General features: G+C 39.0%; 1 protein-coding gene across 5 annotated transcripts in view; it reads left to right on the top strand.

Annotated features, from left to right (window-relative positions):
- The first annotated feature begins 5,414 nt into the window (after positions 1-5,414).
- LOC128684541 (ERI1 exoribonuclease 3) overlaps positions 5,415-24,324 on the top strand; it is a 31,084-nt gene continuing 12,174 nt past the window's right edge. Inside the window, exons 1-4 of one of the 5 annotated variants that reach the window (XM_053770791.2) lie at positions 5,415-5,446; positions 13,610-13,716; positions 18,639-18,784; positions 20,621-20,755. In XM_053770791.2, coding sequence (XP_053626766.2) covers positions 13,704-13,716; positions 18,639-18,784; positions 20,621-20,755 — 294 coding nt within the window. In that variant the 5' untranslated portion in view covers positions 5,415-5,446; positions 13,610-13,703. Of the gene's footprint in view, positions 5,447-5,882; positions 6,033-13,609; positions 13,766-18,638; positions 18,785-20,620; positions 20,756-24,324 lie in introns of those variants that run through there. The other 4 variants (XM_053770790.2, XM_053770794.2, XM_053770792.2 and 1 more) reach the window with 4 other exon arrangements.

Raw genomic sequence — 24,324 nt, 5'->3', positions numbered from 1 at the left:
ATCGACCTTTAGTTAATGCGTTATTTAATTCATACTCGGTGAAGAGGCAATCACTCTCATCAGTATTTTGGCTCATAAAATTAATCAGTTTCAACATTTCTTCAGAAGCACTCTCTAAATTTTTTCTAATATGTGATGAAAGGTTTTCATGCCTGGATGTTTTGGACCAGTCATTTATAAGGTCATTTGCTTTTTCAAGAGGAAAGGGATGAGCAACATTGCCAGTCTTTTTCCTGGTTATTTCATTTATATCTTTCCAAGCCAAACTTAAAGTATGGATTACAATGATTCCAAGTTTTTTAATTATTTTATTACATCAACAAATCTGTATGCACGCAAACAAAACTTAATGGGCACTATCTTGGGCTCCCACAGGATGGATATGGGGTGCATAATTAAGGTGTTAAACTATTTAACACTATCCTGGCCCTCATATGCTTCAGCCATTAATATTGAAACCAGTCAGGAGAGGCAAACTGAGAATAATTGAACTTGATTTAAGGGAATAAAAATTCCACTCTGTTTTCCACATAAAAGTCAAATCTTCACATACACATTTGAATTTCACTCTCCGCTATCATCGATCTTTGGCATCTCTTTTTAACTTTTTTTTTATTTTGATAAATATGTCTTATTGTTTGCCCACGTATCTTTATAAACCAATTTGTTAGTATCCATAACCAAGGTTTATACCATGGCTTCTACTACAGTGGTCAAAGGGCACATGAACAAGCCAATTGTTTCAAGAATTTGGTCCTGGTCACCCTACACAAGCTTTGTAAAATTGAACCTGATTGACGAGCCATTCTCGAGTTCCCCTCAAGGAAGGTTCCTTGATGTTGGTGAGGGGCTCTTGATTTAGGGAATTGGATCAGTGCTCCAGTTCCCCGAATTAAGCCTGAATGCCTTCCACATCCCCCCCCAGGCGCTGTATAATCCTCCGGGTTTAGCGCTTCCCCTTGATTATAATAATAATAACATTCTCGAGTTGAGTGAAATAAAAATGAAAGTTGAAGGAAGAAAATAATAAAAAAAAAAAATCAGGGAACCTCTTAAAGGGGATACCTAATGACGCTGACCTGGCCGATAAATTAATGGATATCCACACCATTGGCAATACCACAGTGACTGTACACCAATATTACCCCTCAATTCAAGCAGTGGTATTATTGTCCTTTCACACACGGTGATATAGCAAGACTTCGTAGACTATTTTGAACATTCAAAAACAAACTGAATTAGGAAAACTCCCAGTCACCGTGATCGAGACTTATTTCCACCCATCTCTTGGACAGAGACGATTCCCAACCAATACCTGGAGGGTGTTCCGGGGGTCAACGTCCCCGCGGCCCGGTCCATGACCAGGCCTCGTGGTGGGTCAGAAGACAGCTAGGGGTCAACTGGTAATTTCCCTTATGTATGCTGGGAGGCAGTTGAACTATAGTTAAACTAACGTTTGATATTAATGGATTTTCTTCCTCAGTATACATAGCAGGTCAACGCTTGTCAGTGAGGTAATTCAAACCAAAACCGTAGCAATGCTGCAAATGCTGGAACTGTGACTACCCGGCTAAACTTTGCACATCACAGGAAGAAGGTCCAGCCTGTGAAGAAAAAATCATGATGACCCCACTTGTGACTGTTCTCCCTTCTTGCATTTACTGCAAAGAAGTACATCCTTCATATTTTTGTTGGTGCCCTTTTATCATTCGGGAAAACGAAATCTGGCATTTGAAAGAAAAAGGTTTGCCATACAACATACAGTAACCCAAACTGTGTCTGAAGTGGTGAATACCTTGCACCATCTCAGAAATTGCCAGCACCTTCAACGTCCAGTAGTGCCTTCTCACATACTTATTTTTGTTAGGCAGCTCAACACTGATGTTCCCACCTCTTCAACATCTGTCACTTACACCGCCCCTAACTTACAAGTAGTCCTCTCCAGCAGTCTCTTCGACACTTTCACCACAATCTCAGAGACACACCACAGCCTCAAAGACTTCCCAAACCTTTCACATAGAGAGCTCGCAACCACACTATTATCCCTCACACACTTCTATATTTATTGGAGAACTATACTCCAAGCTTCCCGCACTCTTTCTCTGTCCTCCTCATACACAAGTCAGTGTGACCTTTACAGACTTTCTTCACTTGAACCACCTAATTTATCTCAACTCTAATTTTTCGTTAAGTAATCTCTCTTGAGGAAATAGAATGCCGACTGTTTTAATAACTTCTTAGATATGTGCTGGATGTTTTAATTAAACATAAGTCTGCTCTCAAGGCAAATGGGCAAGCGTTTTAAACCTCACCAGTAGCCTCAGTGGAGTGTAGATGTCTTGTTCTACCACACGCTAAACGTTAGCAACCAATTCTCCGCTGGGCACATCATTCTCTCCCTAGGATTCTTGTCCTCATCATGTACTGGCCGCTGAACAGTTGGTCAGGCGCCATACACCCTCTCTGCGGACTTCAACGGCCTGGTAAAAGCCGGAGTGTGGATCTTTGGCTCTGCCTGCGCTGTATAACACTTGCGGTTTAGCGCTTCTTTTGATTATAATAATTTGGCTCTGCTGAGGTTTAGGCTTTCTCCATTGATAAGAGAAGGAAACTTTTGTTCCCTCCCAATTCCCTTCTAAGTTTAGGCATTTTCTTCCCCAGAAACTGAAAAGTAAGTTTTACTTAGGCCTCATATATGTGTCAACACTTTTTCAATGGTCTTACCTAATAAATTATGGGGAAATTAAGCTATGATAAAGTAAAATGGAAATAAGTTTAGGACCCCAATAGAAATAAGTTACAGTCCTCGATGACGCACTGATTTTCTTGGGTTATCCTGGTTGGCTAACCCTCCTGGGTTAAAAAAAAAAAAACAAGAAAATCTTATCTTTTCTTAAATAATGTGACTTTATTTGCATTAGAGCTCATTATAGCCCAACAATTACAATAAAAAAAGATACTTGAGTTTTTATTTAAATGTTACTAAATCGAAAACTCTAGCAATGAGACGTGCTTGCATCTGAGACTTAAAATAATAATGATACTAATACTAATATCTTTATCTCTACAAGTACATGTACAAGTTATACAGACCTAACTGACATCAGTGATATACTGCTATACATGTATATAGAAAACCGCTTGTTATGCAGAACGTTTCGTGCATATTAGATTAATTTTGTCCCTAGGATGCGACGCACACCAGTCGACTAACATCCAGGTACCTATTTTATACTGATGGGTGAACATAGACAGCAGGTGTCTTATGGAAACACGTACCGGGGATTCAAACTCCGGACCTCAGAGTGTGAGTTGAGTGCGCTAGCTATCCAGCTACGGGTTCCTGACTTTTCAGATACTGGTAACGTGTTATATCAGCTAGGAGATACATAAGAAAAGGCTGTTTCTGAAAATGATTTCTCCCTAACATCATGTAGCTCAGTCAGTCTGAAAGGGTCAGCAGCATTTCATAGAGACATTCCCGAGCCCGATGTAAAAAGGTAGAAACATATCAGTAAGATGTTCGGGTTCTTTAAAGCTTTAAATAAACAGAGTTTAAATCTACTTCGTGCCTTGATATGAAGCCAATGAACCTCATACAAATAGGGACTAGTGGATTAGATTAGATTTTGCCACCGAAGTGGCACCCCATATCCATCCTGTGGACGGTAGCACAAGAGCATCTGGATACACAAAAGGCCTAGTAATTAGGCCCTAAAAGGGTTAACAGGTGTACATTTGGATTTATAACTACATATCTACAATTCACTTATCTTTCCCAATGGAAATAAGCCACTCTGTCTGACCTTTTCCTTTCAATTCAGATTCAAATTCAAAGTTTATTCTCTATAAGGATTACAATGCTGAGTTTACAGAATTTGGTTATTGTGTGGTTTACATGTAGTAAAATAATAATTACAGAGTGTACCACTAAAACACCTAGCATGGCTAGGCATTTTGGGCAGACTTAAATTAAATCTTAAGTTTAAAATATTACAAAATTATGAGGTAAGTTGGTATTATGGCTAAGTGACTAAATACTAGTTTGTGAGTTTAGCAATGTGAATGCTTTTGTTTTGGCACTATACATAGTTTCAGTATTGGAGTATCACAGGCCAACTTATGACTAGTTAAGATTCATTATTTTGAGATTGAGATTGATATTTCTGTTTATGGTCAAATGGGCGAGTGAGTGTAAGTGTTAACCACCAGGTGGTATTCGTATAATTAGTTGACAGGGTGTATCAGGGAGATAAGATGTTTTCTGATGGTAGTTTTGAAGGTGATGAATGTGTCTGCAGTTTTAGAATTTTCAGGTAGGGTGTTCCAGATTTTAGGGCCTTTGACATACATTGAATTTTTGTGAAGGTTTAGTCGGACACGGGGAATGTCATAGAGATGTTTGTGTCTGGTGTTATGCCTGTGGGTTCTGTCACAACTATCAAGAAAGCGTTTTAGGTCAAGGTTAATATTGGAATTTAAGGTCCTGTAGATGTAGATTGCACAGTAGTAAGTGTGGATGTACTGAACAGGGAGTAAGTTTAGATCTATGAAGAGTGGGGGGGAGGGTGTTGCCAGGGATGGGATTTAGTGATTATTCTTACTGCGGCTTTTTGTTGGGTTATTATTGGCTTTAGGTGTGTTGCTGCAGTTGAACCCCACGCACAGATAGCATAGGTGAGGTATGGATATATAAGTGAATGGTATAGTGTGAGAAAGGCAGTTTGCGGCACGTAGTATCGTATCTTGGAGAGGATCCCAACCGTTTTGGATACTTTTTTGGTTATGTGTTGGATATGGGTGCTGAAGTTCAGGTTGTTGTCGAGGTATAGGCCTAGGAATTTGCCCTCATTATGCCTGGCAATTAGAGTGTTGTCGAGCTTAATGTTAATTTGCGCATCTCCTGCTCTGCTACCAAACATAATGTAGTAGGTTTTGTCAGTGTTAAGCGTAAGTTTATCGGCTGTCATCCAAGTCGATATTTTGATCAGCTCCTCATTAACAATGGTGTTGAGGGTGGCAAGATTAGGGTGAGAGATCCTAGGTGAGAGATCCTAGGCTCTTTACACATGTGCTGCTATGTATGATAATCTATGTAACTGTATTTGTGTTAACCTGAATAAACTTACAAGCAAGTTTAAGAAATTTGCTTAGTACACTAGAGGGAGCTCACAGACTGAAGTCTATTTTTTTTAAAAAGTAGCTAGGCAAACTCTCAAACAAACAAGTGGGTTCACCTGATCTATTTGAGTACTTATTGTTTCCAATAAGGCCAGGTGTTCTACACTGAGGAAACCTTGTTTCCTTTATAATTCCCTCAACCATTAGAGTATCAGATTGTTCCCGGACTACAGGGAAGCAGGACTCAAAAAGGCGCAAGCTATCAGAGACCTTTTACAACCCCAAGAAGAAGAAGAAGAAGGACTTCTGCCCCAGCCTTTGTCGGGTGTGGACGTCTCTCTCTTTCGCCTAAGTATCAGTGACAAATTTCCCCCGTTCTCTCTGGGACGCTTGTTCTCATCTATTTTGCCCGCCGGGCACTCTACAGGAGGGGCACCAGCTTTATTTTTTTCTGTTCTGCGGAAAATTCTTTAACGGTCTTTGTTGGGAAGCCGGTTACTGGACTCAGGTGGTAGTGTGGGCGTCCCTCTCTGCTGGGGCTTGGCAAGGGCGTCCACCGGATCTAATTAGAAACTTCAAGTTTGTATCTCTATTTACAAAGGAACTTTTGTTCCTTTTCTCTCATCGCCCAGCCTTGGGCAACAATTTTTCCTCGTACCATCTTCTCAAGGGAGGTTCCTTGATGTTGGTGAGGGGCTCTTGATCTAGGGTTTAGGATCTGCGCTCCGGTTCCTGAATTGAGCCTGAATACCTTCTATCCCCCCACATGCGCTGTATAATCCTATGGGTTTAGCGCTCGTACCATCGAGAAACCGGCCTCGATACATCTTATGCTGTCAATGGCCCTCATAAACCCAACAGAAGAAGAGTATGTGGGAGAGGCGAGTACCAGTATAGAAAGAATAAAAAAGGTATAGTACGGTGATTGGAACAATACACAGATAACCCACACATAGGAGAAATGTATAGCGACGTTTCGGTCCGACTTGGACCATTAACTAGCCACATTAACTAATGGTTCAAGTAGGACCGTAACGTCGCCATAAATTTGTGTAGGTTATTTAAGTATCTATATGCTCTTACATCACTACTCTTGTTGAAACACCTTAAGAAGCAGAGAAGAGGAAGATATATCACTACTCGTACTGTGAAAAATTGTGGATGAATTGTTATAAGTATGTAAGTGTCAGGGGCCCAAGACTGTTCAACTGTCTCCCAGCATACATCAGGGGGATTACCAATAGACCCCTGGCTGTCTTCAAACAGGCACTGGACAGGCACCTAACGACAGTGCCTGACCAGCCAGGCTGTGGTTCATATGTTGGATTACATGCTGCCAGCAGTAAGAACCTGGTTGATCAGACCTTGATCCACTGAGGCCTGGTCACAGACCGGGCCGAGGGGGCGTTGACCCCCAGAACTCTCCTCAGGTATACTCCAGGTATAACCTTTCATCCACATAACTGAGAACTCTGCTGCATCAAAAATAAATTATATTCTCTGATATTGATGTACCTCGGAGACATGTGAGACTTTAGGAAGAATAAGTCGCTATATTACCCCTCCTTAATTAATTGCCCACCGCCTCAGCTCCCCAACTCTCACGTCTGGACCTTCAAAATTAATGTCGGTAAGTAACTTTATTCAGGTATACACAAATACAGGACAAATGAAGGACCCCAGTGGAAATAAGTCATCTTGTCTGACTCTTTTGGGTTATCCTAGGTTCTCTACACATATGCTGTTATGTATGATAATCTGTGTATGTAACTGTATATGTGTATACTTGAATAAACTTGCTTAAGTAATTTCTTATGCATTAACTATACAACACAGTGGTTCAATTACATTGTGAAGAACAAATAACTTACTTACCAAGGTATTATCTTGGTGATGTCTGCTAATGCCTTCCTGTAGGCAGGTACACTAATATAGAGAATAACTATAGTTTTACTTACAGAAAAGGGATGATGAAATTCGAGGGTCTGCTGTATTGTCCTATAACTAGCTACCTTACCTGTTGTGTCAGACTTACATTCACACCAGGAGGTGAACATGAATTATTGTAGTATTTGCAGTAGTCAACATCACCATGTCCAGATTGTAACTTACTGTCTATTTTTATTTAAAGCAGACAGTAAACTTACTTTTTTTTTTTTTTTTTTTTTATTATCACACCGGCCGATTCCCACCAAGGCAGGGTGGCCCGAAAAAGAAAAACTTTCACCATCATTCACTCCATCACTGTCTTGCCAGAAGGGTGCTTTACACTACAGTTTTTAAACTGCAACATTAACACCCCTCCTTCAGAGTGCAGGCACTGTACTTCCCATCTCCAGGACTCAAGTCCGGCCTGCCGGTTTCCCTGAATCCCTTCATAAATGTTACTTTGCTCACACTCCAACAGCACGTCAAGTATTAAAAACCATTTGTCTCCATTCACTCCTATCAAACACGCTCACGCATGCCTGCTGGAAGTCCAAGCCCCTCGCACACAAAACCTCCTTTACCCCCTCCCTCCAACCCTTCCTAGGCCGACCCCTACCCCGCCTTCCTTCCACTACAGACTGATACACTCTTGAAGTCATTCTGTTTTGCTCCATTCTCTCTACATGTCCGAACCACCTCAACAACCCTTCCTCAGCCCTCTGGACAACAGTTTTGGTAATCCCGCACCTCCTCCTAACTTCCAAACTACGAATTCTCTGCATTATATTCACACCACACATTGTAGGTAGTAGGTTGGTAGACAGCAACCACCCAGGGAAGTACTACCGTCCTGCCAGATGACTGTGAAACAAAAACCTGTAACTGTTTTGCATGATGGTAGGATTGCTGGTTTCTTTTTCTGTCTCATAAACACGCTAAGATAACAGGGATATCTTGCTACTCCTACTTACACTTTGGTCACACTTCACAGACACGCACATGCATATATATATATATACATACATCTAGGTTTTTCTCCTTTTTCTAAATAGCTCTTGTTCTTTTTTATTTCTTCTATTGTCCATGGGGAAGTGGAAAAGAATCTTTCCTCCGTAAGCCATGCGTGTCGTATGAGGCGACTAAAATGCCGGGAGCAATGGGCTAGTAACCCCTTCTCCTGTATACAATTACTAAAAAAGAGAAGAAGAAAAACTTTATAAAACTGGGTTGCTTAAATGTGCGTGGATGTAGTGCGGATGACAAGAAACAGATGATTGCTGATGTTATGAATGAAAAGAAGTTGGATGTCCTGGCCCTAAGCGAAACAAAGCTGAAGGGGGTAGGAGAGTTTCAGTGGGGGGAAATAAATGGGATTAAATCTGGAGTATCTGAGAGAGTTAGAGCAAAGGAAGGGGTAGCAGTAATGTTAAATGATCAGTTATGGAAGGAGAAAAGAGAATATGAATGTGTAAATTCAAGAATTATGTGGATTAAAGTAAAGGTTGGATGCGAGAAGTGGGTCATAATAAGCGTGTATGCACCTGGAGAAGAGAGGAATGCAGAGGAGAGAGAGAGATTTTGGGAGATGTTAAGTGAATGTATAGGAGCCTTTGAACCAAGTGAGAGAGTAATTGTGGTAGGGGACTTGAATGCTAAAGTAGGAGAAACTTTTAGAGAGGGTGTGGTAGGTAAGTTTGGGGTGCCAGGTGTAAATGATAATGGGAGCCCTTTGATTGAACTTTGTATAGAAAGGGGTTTAGTTATAGGTAATACATATTTTAAGAAAAAGAGGATAAATAAGTATACACGATATGATGTAGGGCGAAATGACAGTAGTTTGTTGGATTATGTATTGGTAGATAAAAGACTGTTGAGTAGACTTCAGGATGTACATGTTTATAGAGGGGCCACAGATATATCAGATCACTTTCTAGTTGTAGCTACACTGAGAGTAAAAGGTAGATGGGATACAAGGAGAATAGAAGCATCAGGGAAGAGAGAGGTGAAGGTTTATAAACTAAAAGAGGAGGCAGTTAGGGTAAGATATAAACAGCTATTGGAGGATAGATGGGCTAATGAGAGCATAGGCAATGGGGTCGAAGAGGTATGGGGTAGGTTTAAAAATGTAGTGTTAGAGTATTCAGCAGAAGTTTGTGGTTACAGGAAAGTGGGTGCAGGAGGGAAGAGGAGCGATTGGTGGAATGATGATGTAAAGAGAGTAGTAAGGGAGAAAAAGTTAGCATATGAGAAGTTTTTACAAAGTAGAAGTGATGCAAGGAGGGAAGAGTATATGGAGAAAAAGAGAGAGGTTAAGAGAGTGGTGAAGCAATGTAAAAAGAGAGCAAATGAGAGAGTGGGTGAGATGTTATCAACAAATTTTGTTGAAAATAAGAAAAAGTTTTGGAGTGAGATTAACAAGTTAAGAAAGCCTAGAGAACAAATTGATTTGTCAGTTAAAAATAGGAGAGGAGAGTTATTAAATGGAGAGTTAGAGGTATTGGGAAGATGGAAGGAATATTTTGAGGAATTGTTAAATGTTGATGAAGATAGGGAAGCTGTGATTTCGTGTATAGGGCAAGGAGGAATAACATCTTGTAGGAGTGAGGAAGAGCCAGTTGTGAGTGTGGGGGAAGTTCGTGAGGCAGTAGGTAAAATGAAAGGGGGTAAGGCAGCCGGGATTGATGGGATAAAGATAGAAATGTTAAAAGCAGGTGGGGATATAGTTTTGGAGTGGTTGGTGCAATTATTTAATAAATGTATGGAAGAGGGTAAGGTACCTAGGGATTGGCAGAGAGCATGCATAGTTCCTTTGTATAAAGGCAAAGGGGATAAAAGAGAGTGCAAAAATTATAGGGGGATAAGTCTGTTGAGTGTACCTGGTAAAGTGTATGGTAGAGTTATAATTGAAAGAATTAAGAGTAAGACGGAGAATAGGATAGCAGATGAACAAGGAGGCTTTAGGAAAGGTAGGGGGTGTGTGGACCAGGTGTTTACAGTGAAACATATAAGTGAACAGTATTTAGATAAGGCTAAAGAGGTCTTTGTGGCATTTATGGATTTGGAAAAGGCGTATGACAGGGTGGATAGGGGGGCAATGTGGCAGATGTTGCAAGTGTATGGTGTAGGAGGTAGGTTACTGAAAGCAGTGAAGAGTTTTTACGAGGATAGTGAGGCTCAAGTTAGAGTATGTAGGAAAGAGGGAAATTTTTTCCCAGTAAAAGTAGGCCTTAGACAAGGATGTGTGATGTCACCGTGGTTGTTTAATATATTTATAGATGGGGTTGTAAGAGAAGTAAATGCGAGGGTCTTGGCAAGAGGCGTGGAGTTAAAAGATAAAGAATCACACACAAAGTGGGAGTTGTCACAGCTGCTCTTTGCTGATGACACTGTGCTCTTGGGAGATTCTGAAGAGAAGTTGCAGAGATTGGTGGATGAATTTGGTAGGGTGTGCAAAAGAAGAAAATTAAAGGTGAATACAGGAAAGAGTAAGGTTATGAGGATAACAAAAAGATTAGGTGATGAAAGATTGAATATCAGATTGGAGGGAGAGAGTATGGAGGAGGTGAACGTATTCAGATATTTGGGAGCGGATGGGTCTATGAAAGATGAGGTGAATCATAGAATTGATGAGGGAAAAAGAGTGAGTGGTGCACTTAGGAGTCTGTGGAGACAAAGAACTTTGTCCTTGGAGGCAAAGAGGGGAATGTATGAGAGTATAGTTTTACCAACGCTCTTATATGGGTGTGAAGCGTGGGTGATGAATGTTGCAGCGAGGAGAAGGCTGGAGGCAGTGGAGATGTCATGTCTGAGGGCAATGTGTGGTGTGAATATAATGCAGAGAATTCGTAGTTTGGAAGTTAGGAGGAGGTGCGGGATTACCAAAACTGTTGTCCAGAGGGCTGAGGAAGGGTTGTTGAGGTGGTTCGGACATGTAGAGAGAATGGAGCGAAACAGAATGACTTCAAGAGTGTATCAGTCTGTAGTGGAAGGAAGGCGGGGTAGGGGTCGGCCTAGGAAGGGTTGGAGGGAGGGGGTAAAGGAGGTTTTGTGTGCGAGGGGCTTGGACTTCCAGCAGGCATGCGTGAGCGTGTTTGATAGGAGTGAATGGAGACAAATGGTTTTTAATACTTGACGTGCTGTTGGAGTGTGAGCAAAGTAACATTTATGAAGGGATTCAGGGAAACCGGCAGGCCGGACTTGAGTTCTGGAGATGGGAAGTACAGTGCCTGCACTCTGAAGGAGGGGTGTTAATGTTGCAGTTTAAAAACTGTAGTGTAAAGCACCCTTCTGGCAAGACAGTGATGGAGTGAATGATGGTGAAAGTTTTTCTTTTTCGGGCCACCCTGCCTTGGTGGGAATCGGCCGGTGTGATAATAAAAAAAATAAAATAAAAACATTGCCCTCAGACATGACATCTCCACTGCCTCCAGCCTTCTCCTCGCTGCAACATTCATCACCCACGCTTCACACAACTTAAACAGACTATGATCAATTTCTCTAGTATTAATTAGTCTGTAAGCCATTAATTTAGTCTGCCCATAATGCTATGGCATGATAGTGGCTTTCTTTGCAATGCAACTCATTATTGTAATTACAGAATCTCAATGTAAACTTGCACGGGAATAAAAATTGTATTGTATCTTCATTATCAGGCTTATTATGACCAGATTACAATGTATCTGATCCCTTCATGGTCCCAGTTCTTGCTGATACACCCTCCATCAGCCTCGATTACCCACAGTCAAATTCTGCCACACAATCCAGTTAATCTATAGGTTCAGCCATTTTTTGATTTCTCTAATTTTTGTTTTTGTTTTTGTTTTGGACATGTAGGCGAGTACAAGTAGGAAGTGCATCTGTCTGGCGCTCAGCAGACGGAGGATCAAGCCTTTACAACGTCTTGCTCTGAGTGACCCACATGGGTTTGGCGTTTAACATGAATTAATCTAAATGTTTTTGTGTACAAATACATCTGTTCAATTAATTCCAGGTGTATAACTCATTTTCATTATTAGAATATTAATTTTCTCTAAATTAAAAAAATTTTTCCACACATATAGTGGGAGGAGACGACTGTCTGGAGTTTACCTGGAGAGGGTTTTGGGGCCAACGCCCCCGCGGCCCAGTCTGAGACCAGGCCTCATGGTGGATCAGGGTCTGATCAACCAGGCTGTTGCTGCTGGCCGCACACAAGCTGACGTACGAACCACAGCCCGGTTGGTCAGGTACTGACTTTAGGTGCCTGTCCAGTGCCTTCTTGAAGACAGCCAGGGGTCTATTGGTAATTCTCCTTATGTATGCTGGGAGGCAATTGAGCAGTTTTGGCCCCTTGACACTTACTGTGTTGTCTCTCAATGTAGTCGTGGCGCCCCTGCTTTTCATCAGGGGAATGTTGCATCTCCTGCCGAGTCTTTTGCTGTCATAGGGAGTGATTTTCTTGTGCGAGTTTGGCACCAATCCCTCCAGGACCTTCCAAGTGTATATTATCATGTATCTCTCTCGCCTGTGTTCGAGGGAATACAGATCAAGGACCTTCAACTGTTCCCAGTAGTTTAGTTGCCTTATCGTACTTATGTGTGCCGTGAAAGTTCTTTGTACACTCTCCAAGTATGCAATGTCGCCAGCCTTTAAGGGAGCCATTAGTGTACAGCAGTATTCCAGCCTAGGGAGCACAAGCGATTTGAAGAGAATCATCATGGGCTTGGCATCCCTAGTTTTGAAGGTTCTCATTATCCATCCTATCATTTTCTAGTAGATGAGGTAGATACATTGTTGTGGTCTTTGAAGGCGAGATCCTCTGATTTTTGAGTACAGTTAAACAATTTATTTTTATTAACATTGTATTACATAACAATATATGTTCAAATTTCCAAGGAAATCATCTTACATAATGTGTGTAAATTATCAAGAAAAACGTCTTGCATAATGTATATGTGTAAATTATCGAGGAAAAACATCTTGCATAACAGTACAGCCTCTCTTCACTTAGCAACTCTCTCGTGTACTGATGACTCTGACTTACAACAGGCTCTCTGACCAGTTTGCATACCTAAAAAATGTATATTAGAGCTGATTTCCTCGATACTGTTTATTACAATATACAGTACTCTACCGAATAAACATTTAAAATTATACCAGAAATGTTATACGTATATGGTTCAAAGGTGACGTTAAAATAATATCGAAGATGGTTGACACAGACCCACTACCATTATAGTACGTACTGTAGGCTCCTCACTTAGCAACGAATTCATTTACTGATGTGATCTTAGGAACAGAACTGTGTCGTTAAGTGAGGAGAGGCTGTATATGTGTAAATTGTTGAGGAAAACATCTTTCACAATATGTGTGTGTAAATTTTCAAAGAAAACATCTTACTTACGATATATAGGTGCAAATTATCAAGGAAAATGCCTTGCATAACATTGTATGTGTAAATTATTGAGGAAAACCTACCAAAAGTCTAAGTGACTTATTTCCATTGAGCTCCTTGTAATATCTAACTATTAAATATTGTAAAAAGTCTAGTCATAATTATTAACAATCAGTGTTTCATCAGTTATCAGGACCCTCTAAGCAAACTGCACATATTCTGAAGTGAAGTGATCACTATCTTGTTGGTTATCAGTCTTATCAGTGGGTGTGCAGTCTTCATGTTCAGGAACAGTAAGTTATTAGTGCATTTTGTTCCTCTCTTCTTACTGTTTCACTGCTTGTGAGCTTAAATTAAGCTTTTATTTAAGAATTGTGCATGATTTTAATTTTTACAATTGTTTTATATAGTAAATTTTTTACACTAAGCTTTATATAGCAGTTTTTTCTTTTATTACTTGATTATTTCTGTGGAAAGTACAAACTTTATTTTTTTATCATTCAGCATTACTATTTTCATAAGTGATAAATATATATGTGCAGTAAAGTGTAGTATTCAAAAACCACTGTAACCGACCATAGTATTTTTTTTTTTTTTTTTTTTGCAAGACTACTTGACACAATGGTTTCACTCAATATTTCTTCCAATTCTTATATTGGTGAGAGGCATGAGCTTTATACATTGCAGTGAAAAGGAAGCTAAAGGCATAGAGACATTATGTTTGACAGCAGTGTGTGATGTGGATATTATGTAGAATATTTCTCAGCATAGAGAATAGAAGAGAGAATTGGATTACCAAAAGTATGATTTGAGGGCTGAGGAGGGGTTGTTGAAATAGTCTGGGCATTTAGAGACTATAGAGTAGGTATGATGATCAATTGGATGAAAAAATCTGGGGTGGTAGGAAGGAGGAGTAGGGTCATCCCATGAAGGGTTGGAAGGAGATAAAGTAGGTTTAGATTGCATTCAACAGGCATGTGTGAATGTGTTGGGAAGGAGTGGAGATAAGTGCTTTTTTATGGCTTGATTGTGCTGTTGGAGAGTGAACACATTAACATGTAGGAAGGGAATAAGGGAAACTGTTTAGCCAGACTTGAGTCCTGGAGGGGGTGGTGGCAAGCACAGTGCCTACACCATGAAGGAGGGGTGAGGGTGTTGCAGTTCTGAGGATCATTTGAATTGTGATGTCTTTGCACTTGGGCAAGACTGCGGTTGAATGAATGAGGGTGATTGTGTTTCCTTGTTGGGGTCATCCTAGCCTGGTGGGAGATTGCTGATGTGCTTAAAGCACGTACTACTAATAGTGTTAGCATGCTCTGTTTCACCTGTTTTATTACAGATCTTATCCTAACTCTGTTACCACATAGTAAATATTGTACCAAAGCAGAGCTATGTCCCATTTTCAGTACATATTTATTTTGACATGTTTTTTAGATTTCAGTGATTTTAGGAAATATTGTACTACGTCGTGTTAAATCCCATTCCAACAATATGCTATAATTATACCATAACTGTGGCTTCATCTTCTTGTCAAAGATGAATATTTTTTATTTGCAACTATTATCCAATGTTTTTTTTTTTTTTATGTGGCTACTATGGCTTACTGTGTTTTCTTTTCCAGTGAAGGCATTGTCAGTTCTGTCAATCTTTTTCTTTTTTCGTAGTTCAACTTTCCTAGCTCTAGGAGTCATTTTGTAGCATTTTAGGATTTTTCTGTTTTAGTCTGCTCAAAATGCTTAATTTGTATGCCTACCATCCAACTTACGACCTGCTCGACATATGACCACTCAACTTACGACCGTGTTTTGTATGCAAATGTTCTGGGAAATAAACAACTGTTTGTGTTGTACACAGTGTTTCTCCTAAACCTTAAAGTATAAAATACAGTACTAACAGTATAAAAAGTAAAGTAAAAAGTGAAATACCAAAATAAAACAATAATATCAAATCATTACTTAATGTGAAGCTGATATTCAGTAGTAAGGTTCAACTTGTGTCCATTTTGACCGGTTAGTTGGAACCAAGCTCGGTTGTAAGTCGAATGGTAGGTGTACTTAACAACATTTTATAAACTGTGAATCACACATCGTCATCTTTGTGAAGAAATAAAAGATGTGGATATTATACTATGGTTGCATATTTAAGTTTGTCTGATGTACAGTAGACTGTTATAGTACAAGTTTTGTTTGGCATGTTTTGGTTATTGCACTATTGAATAATTGTAGCACAATTTTATACAACATTTCGTAAAATTAACTTAACACAGTTTGGTTTGCTGGAGGGGAAAAAATTTTACCTGCACAGCAAGAACCTTGCATTCAAGGCTCTCTTCATTCTTGATAATCCCACTGGATGTGACCCCACATGTAAAAGTTGTATTTTTACCTCCAGATACAACATCTTTAATACAACCACTGGCTCGGGGAGTTATTAAGTCATTCAAGTGTACTACACAAAAAAAAGTTATGAAAAAACTAGTTGCATCAATGGACTCTTGACTCCAACCTGGCAGTACCAAGTTTCTGGAATCAATTTAGCATTGCAGATGCCATCAGCTATGCTAGAAGTGCTTGGAATGAAGTGCTCCCAATCAACATTAAATGCAGTCTGGGGAAAGTTATGGCCTTCTGTAGTTTGTTCTTTCACTGGTTTTCCCTTGCTTAAGAGTCAGGTTCAGGAAATTCTTCAGCTGGCAAGGTGGTGATGGTTTTGAAGATATGAATGAAGATGTGAATGAGCTCTTAGATGCACAGATACAAGGGAGCCACATAATAGAAGAAAAACCTGTAGAAAAACAGTTAACATTGCAGCAGTTATGTGAGCATTTCCATGTTGCTGCTAAACTAGCAGACTTTTTTCACTGAAGAGGACCCTGACAAATCTAGAAGCAGTGCTTTGAAATGGGGTTTAAACCAGCTGATGATGCCTTGCCGTCAGCTGTATAATGTACTGCAGGGTACAAGAACGCAGAGATCCATTACAGAATTTATGCATACTCCAATACAACCATCGACTTTAGTACCAGAACCTCTACCATCCACTTCTGCCAACGACCACCAACCATCCACCTCAGCCCAGTAGGCCCAAACCATGAATCTCCGCTATCTTCACAGCCACTGACGAGATAAGATAAGATTTTGTTTGGATTTTTAGCCTTGGAGGGTTAGCCACCCAGGATAACCCAAGAAAGGCAGTGTGTCATCGAGGACTGTCTGTCATATTTCCATTGGGGTCCTCAATTTTGTCCCCCAGGATGCGACCCACACCAGTCGACTAACACTCAGGTATCTACTTGCTGCTGGGTGAACAGGACAACAGACGTAAGGAAACGTGTCGAAACGTTTCCAACCCGCCAGGAATCGAACCTGGGCTCTCCGTGTGTGAAGCAAGAGCTTTGCCAGCCAGGCCACAGGGCCCCCGTACATACACCAGCAGCCACAATTTAAGGCAAGAAATACATTGGAACCTCTACTTACGAGTACATCCACTTGCGAGTTTTTCCAGATGCGAGCAGCTGCTCTGTAGATTTTTTGCTTCCAGACGTGAGCAAAATTTCCAGATGCGACCGGCCTCGAGGGAAGTTAATTGACACTGGTGAGGGGGCCCTTGCTCTTGATCTTGGGAACTGGATCTCGGTTGTTTGTTGGACTATCTTATTGAAACTTGGGCAATGTATGATGAAAAGATGCTTCTTAACGTACACCAAAAATGAAAGAAATCGAACCATAAATAATGGAGTTCACTTCTCAGCCATTAGCCTCCCCTTAGCGGTATATTTTCGTATGGTTTTTATGGCTGTATTCTCGTTTTATTTGGTCTCCTGTGATAGAATGGAAGATATACAGTGGACCCCCAGTTAACGATATTTTTTCACTCCAGAAGTATGTTCAGGTGCCAGTACTGACCGAATTTGTTCCCATAAGAAATATTGTGAAGTAGATTAGTCCATTTCAGACCCCCAAACATACACGTACAAACGCACTTACATAAATACACTTACATAATTTGTCACATTCGGAGGTAATCGTTATGCGGGGCTCCACTGTACTACAAAAATAAATGATTTTAATTGGTTTCACGATGAAAAGTACCTTGAAATTGAGCTCAAAATAACAGAAATGTTCGATTCTTTGGCGACATCAGTGGTAGACATTATGAGGTAGCAGTGGCAGACAACATAAAGCAGTAGTGGCAGACAACATGAAGCAACAGTGGTAGACATCATGAGGTAGCAGTGGCAGACAACATGAAGCAGCAGTGGCAAGGTGTAGCATTACGAGTGTAGCAATTAAGTGTAGCATTAAGAGTGTAACACTTATAAGTCACTCTGTGTGACTTTTTTGGGTTATCCTAGGTTCTCTACACATGTAGTCAGGAGCAGGAATGGCCACTTTGGTGGCCCTATAAACTCCAACAGCAATGGCTGCTGTCACCACCACTAGCCACATACCTAATGACATGTATTTTATTCATTCTAGTGTATATATCATGTTTCTATGTTATTAATATTGTTTTTTATGTCATATTACATGAATTGTGATAGATAAAAAGCTGTAGAGATGATATTAGGGAAATTATTAAAGTATTTTCTGGTGCCTGGAATTCCACTGGAATGAATTAATTGCATTTCAATTAATTTAAATGAGGAAAATTGACTCTGCAAATGAGCAAATCCAGTTGCGAGCAAGGTCATGGAATGGATTAAACTCATAAGTAGAGGTTCCACTGTACTATTATTTCTGTTGCATTTGTAGTCTTAAGCAGTAAAAATGTAATATATCGCAACAGTGAACTACAATTACATATTCACTTTTATTTTTGTAAGATCTGTTGGTCTAAAAAAGAAAGTTGTTTGGCTTTTTGGGGGCTCCCAAGAACTTAACCCTATTTTTCCTCTAAGTTTTTCAGTTTAACACGGTTTTATCTAACAGCATTTTTAGGAATGTAACATTGTGTAGTGTACATTGTATAGTGTACATTGTGTAGCATTTTCATCATGTCACCATCCATGTATCATGTTTATCCATGTAAATTATCTGTGGATCACCTTTTTGCAGAAGTTTTTAATACTGTAACCTCACAATCATTGTTTTTACTTTCTCTCATTAACATTATATTCACCATATGCAAGCATCACATGGAAATATGTCAGGGATTGCTGTATAGTAATTTTGTAAATTGTCAGAATTATTGTAACCTTTTTTTTATGTTACAGCGAAGAGGATACCATTACGACATTTCAATTCTCGTATTAGACTACTTCAATCAAGAATGGCAAAGAGAATACCACAGCAATTTGAATATTTTCTTGTGCTTGATTTTGAGGCCACATGCGATGATGGAAAAAAAATTCATCCGCAGGTTAGTCAGCATATGTGTCATAGGCCTATTAAAATATTGACAAGATGTATTAGTATGGCAGTCAAAACAATAACAAGATATATTAGTATGACAGTCATTAATAATTAAAAATGCATTGGTTGCATTTATTGGAGCTATGTATCATATATATTATATACACATAATTAAGATCGATCCATAAATAACTCGTACATTTCGATGATGATTCGTCGTCGTAAGCTCCTCTCTCCTGTGTGCTGGTTATTTGTGTATTGTTCCACTCACGGAATTGTGCCTTTTTGCTCATTAAGATTGATCCATAGAATTGGATCCCACCTGACCACCTTCCATTTTCTAAGCACTGTCTGATCCTTACATTTTAGTGCTTTCCATGCATATAATAACAATACAAATTGGGAGGGAGTTTTAAACAAAAAGTTTTGTCAAGATTTTATGATGTGTAATAAAATTGCTCAGAGATAGTGCAGATACTGTATTGTTGTCAGCGTTGATGTCAGAAGTTTTGGAAATTACGTACTTGTAGAATGAGTAAGTATGGGGGCCGTACTTGATAGGTTATATAGAATGAGAAATATATAAAGAGATGGAAAAGAATGAAAGATGTAAATTGTTTACTGATGACTTTGCCCTGAATGCATAGATAACATAACTGTCAAATACTGTATGGAAATAAGATAGGACTTGTAAAAAAAGAAGTTGCAAGTTTTCGTCAGTAAATCAATTTGTTTCACTAAGAGTGTAAGAATAGATGATGTAAAAACTGAATCGCTCGTATATCATGGTATCACAACTCTTATTTGCTTGTAAAACACGTCCATAGTGATATGCTTAAATAAAAATATTTTGAAATGGCATTAACCTGTAAACATTTTTAAATAATAGACTTTATTAATTATATGTACCATAATTATATGGTTGGTTGGAATGGGAGGTAGATGTTGTGTAATAGGCCAAGTCAGCAGTTAAGGTTCCAAGGTCTTGTAATGCCATCATCATATGATAAACATGAATGATATGCTAAATTTATTTTTAATATACAATTTCTTCAAGAAATTTGTTTCTGTATTTGACAAAATATGTTTCTCAGTCTTTGAAAATTATGAGTCATGATACTGTATTTCTAAGTTATCAAAGTGAAATTGGTAGATTTTTTTGCTGTCTTTTAAATGACACTAAGAATCACCACAGTTTGGACATATAGATCCTTAAGATACCTGAGTTTGATTCTTGACCAGTTTTGATTGAGAGCATATTTGCTAAGATGTGCCTAAAAGCATCATCTGAAGCATCAGTAAAGCCATCATCTGAAGCATCCCATCTTATAGAGATGACATTAACTTATTTAGAGGCTAAAGTAAATACAGTGAAGCACATTTTTTTTTTCCATGTTGCTAGCTTTTGCCTACAGCTTGACTGGTCAGAGACTACGCTTTGATATGTTGCTAGCTTTTGCCTACAGCCTGACTGGTCAGAGACTACGCTTTGATTACCAGATAGAAGCTTGAGCTTTTATCATTGATGAATGACCCAAAATAGTTTAGGGCTTCATGAAATTTAAAAAAAAAAAAATTATGTTGCCAGTTGCATTGATAATGACAAAGTCCTCTCTGTAATTACTGTCTCAGCAAAGTCATTCTTTTCTCCATTCCCATCTTTCTTGGAAAGTATTAAAATGAGTTGCTGTAAGAGTTGAAGCAATTTGATAATAGAAAATCATTATTCAATAAGATAGATAATTAGCATTGTTTCTTAGTCACATGGCCTCTTCAGCTGTATTGATCTGTATTCTTCTTGAGAGATTTTTCCCATCTCTGAAGTTGTTGATTTTGTCCTCAGGAAATCATTGAATTCCCAGTTCTGAAAGTGAATGCAAAGACCTATGAAGTTGATTCTCAGTTCCACCATTTTGTGAAGCCAAAACATAACCCTAAATTGACTGATTTCTGCATGAAACTCACTACAATAACGCAGGTAATTCAATTTATTAGTCAGTTTGCATAACTTGTAGTCTGCACTTTTCATTTAAAACAGAGTTAGGTATGATGGTATAGTGTCTATTATAAACCCTTTGACGGTCGAGACCCCCGATCCTTAACCCTTTGACTGTCGACGTCGTATATATATACGTCTTACGAGGTACAGTGTTTGACGTATGTATACTCATAAATTCTAGCGGCTTCAAATCAAGCAGGAGAAAGCTGGTAGGCCCACATGTGAGAGAATGGGTTTGTGTGGTCAGTGTGCACCATATAAAAAAAATCCTGGAGCATGCAGTGCATAATGAGAAAAAAAAACACCGACCGTTTTTTTTAAATTAAAATGCCGACTTTGTGGTCTATTTTTGTATAGTATTTATGGTTGTATTCTCATTTTCTTGGTCTCATTTGATAGAATGGAAAACATATTATAGAAATAGAGGTGATTTTGATTAATTTTACTATAAAAAGAACCTGGAAATGGAGCTCAAAGTAGGGGAAATGTTTGATTTTTGCCGATGCTCATAAGTAAATAAATGATGTTATTATCCAATAAATGTCGAACTAGCCATTCTAATATGCAGTCGTGAATGTTATTATCCAATAAATGTCGAACTAGCCATTCTAATATGCAGTCGTGAATGTGTTGATGTTATTTATACAATTATTACGGTATTCCAGTAGTCTGCATAACAGTAAATAGAATAGTTTTTGTTTGAATAAAAATTCAAAATAGAAAGCAAGAGTAATATCAGAGGGGCCTGGAGACATGACTGATGAACAAAGAAAAATGTTATTTTAGAGCCAGGAATGTCTGCATTGTTCATTCTGGACCGTATTTTGAAATTGTCATATTTTTTTATTTTCGTGAAATTAGCCAAATTGCAAATTTCTGACCACGTTATTGGGTAGTTGAAATCAGTAAATGGGTAGTTTCTTGTACTCAATCGATAGAAAAAATGGAGTTCTAAAGAACTAGCTATGAGTTTGGTCGACTGGAACAATGGAATTAGAAGAAAATTGTGATCAAAGTGGGCGAAATCGCCAATTTGTAAATATCGCCGAGGTCGCTAACTTCGCGAGAGCGTAATTCTGTCGGTTTTCCATCAAATTTTGCGTTTTTGGTGTCATTACAATCGGGAAAAGATTCTCTATCATTTCATAAGATTTTTTTTTTTTTTTTTTTTTTTTTTTTTTTTTTTTTTTTTTTTTTTTATAAATTTTGCGACACCAGGAGACACTTCAGGATTGGGGGTAATGACACTAAAAGTCCGAAATTATGCTCTCACGAAATTAGTGATATCGGCAATGTTTTCACATTGGCGATTTTGCCCACTTTGAGCCCTATTTTCAGGCAATTCCATTGTTCCAGTTGACTAAAATCATATCTCTTTTGCTAGAGCTCCATTTGTTCTATTGATTGAGTACAAGAAACCGCCCATTTACCTATTTCAACTACCCAATAAAGTGGTCAGAAATTGGCAATTTGGCCAATTTCAACCAAATTTCAAAAGATGCCAATTTCAAAATAGGGTCCAGAATAAATAAGACAGATATTCTTGGCAGTAAAATAACATTTCTCTGTTCATTAGTCATGTCTCCAGGCCCCTCTTATATTACTCTTGCTTTCCATTTTGAATTTTTATTCTCAAAAAATAGAAGATTTACTGTTATGCAAACTACTGTATTATTGTAAAGATGGTATAAATAATATCAGTGCACTTTTGAAAAAATACGTATTAGATTTGCCAGTTGACATGTATTGGACGTGTGGCGTGATTTGTTTACTCTTGAACATCGGCAAAAATCAAACATTTCCACTAATTTGAGCTCAATTTCAAGGTACTGTACTTTTTATTATGAAACCAATGAAAATAATATCTCTTGCAGAAATATATCTTCCATTCTGTTAAATGAGACAAAGAAAACAAGAATACAACTATAAATACCATACAAAAATACACTGCAAATTCGCTGTTTTAAACCAAAAACTCTGTAGGAGCTTTGTTTCTCATGCACTGCGTACTGCAGGACTTATTTTTATACTGGCAGGAAATGGCAGAAATTGTACACCAAATCCAGTCATTCCTGGAGTGCAACCACAGTCAATGGCCTCCACTCCAAACCAACAGATACAGATACTAATGCCGGAAAAAAAATCCCCCCCCAGTACCAACAATACCACCAGTCCGATGACATTCTTCTTTGCAAATATACAGGGTCTAAAGCCAGCAACAAACAACAAAATACCTTTCATCCGTGGACTGCTTGCAGAGGCAAAGGCAATGTTCGCCGCTTTCACTGAGACCCACATAAAGGATCACTTAGACAACGAAATAGGGATCCCAGGTTACAACCTATACAGATGTGACAGAGTGAACAGGCAAAAGGGGGGGGGGGGTTGGCCTGTACATTGCAGAGTCACTTGTTTGCACAGAACTGCTTAATGCCTCAAATGATGTAGTGGAAGTTTTAGCAGTAAAGGTCGAGAACCAAAACCTAGTCATTGTGGTAGTCTACAAGCCTCCGGATGCAACATCCCAGCAATTCCAGGAACAGCTGTTAAAAATTGACCACTGTCTGGAAAATCTTCCAGCTCCTGCACCCAACATCTTGCTCCTGGGGGATTTCAACTTAAGGCACCTAAAATGGAGGAATATAGCAAATAATATTGTTGCAGTAATAACACCAGGAGGCAGCTCTGATGAAAACTCACACTCACACGAGCTTTTAAATCTCTGCACAAAATTCAATTTAAACCAGCAAATAATAGAGCCTACTAGACTGGAGAATACACTAGACCTCATCTTCATTAACAGTGATGATCTGATAAGAAATGTCACCATATCAAAAACAATATACTCAGATCACAACATAATTGAGGTTCAGACATGTATGCGCAGAGCCCCAGACCGACAAAATGAGATTAGTCACGAGGGAGCATTCACCAAATTCAACTTCAATAACAAAAACATAAAGTGGGACCAAGTAAACCAAGTCCTAACCGATATAAGCTGGGAAGATATACTAAGCAACACAGACCCCAACTTATGCCTAGAACAGATTAACTTGGTGGCACTCGATGTATGCACAAGACTTATTCCTCTAAGAAAAAGGAGGAGTAGATGTAAAATAGAAAGAGACAGGCGCTCTCTTTACAGGCGACGGAAAAGAATAACAGAGCAGCTAAAAGAGGTCAATCTATCTGAAATACGTAGGGAGACACTGGTCAGAGAAATAGCAAACATCGAACTTAAGCTAAAGGAATCTTATAGGAGTCAGGAATCGCGGGAAGAACTAAAAGCCATAAATGAAATCGAAAGAAACCCAAAGTATTTCTTCTCCTATGCCAAATCAAAGTCGAGAACAACGTCCAGTATTGGGCCCTTACTTAAACAAGATGGGTCCTACACAGATGACAGCAAGGAAATGAGTGAGCTACTCAAGTCCCAATATGACTCAGTTTTTAGCAAGCCACTAACCAGACTGAGAGTCGAAGATCAAAATGAATTTTTTATGAGAGAGCCACAGAATTTGGTTAACACAAGCCTATCTGATGTTATC

Source organism: Cherax quadricarinatus, chromosome 4, assembly GCF_038502225.1.
Source record: "Cherax quadricarinatus isolate ZL_2023a chromosome 4, ASM3850222v1, whole genome shotgun sequence".
Classification (NCBI taxonomy): domain Eukaryota; kingdom Metazoa; phylum Arthropoda; class Malacostraca; order Decapoda; family Parastacidae; genus Cherax; species Cherax quadricarinatus.
Note: the sequence above shows the minus strand (reverse complement) of the source record. Positions and strands in the feature narration are given on the sequence as shown.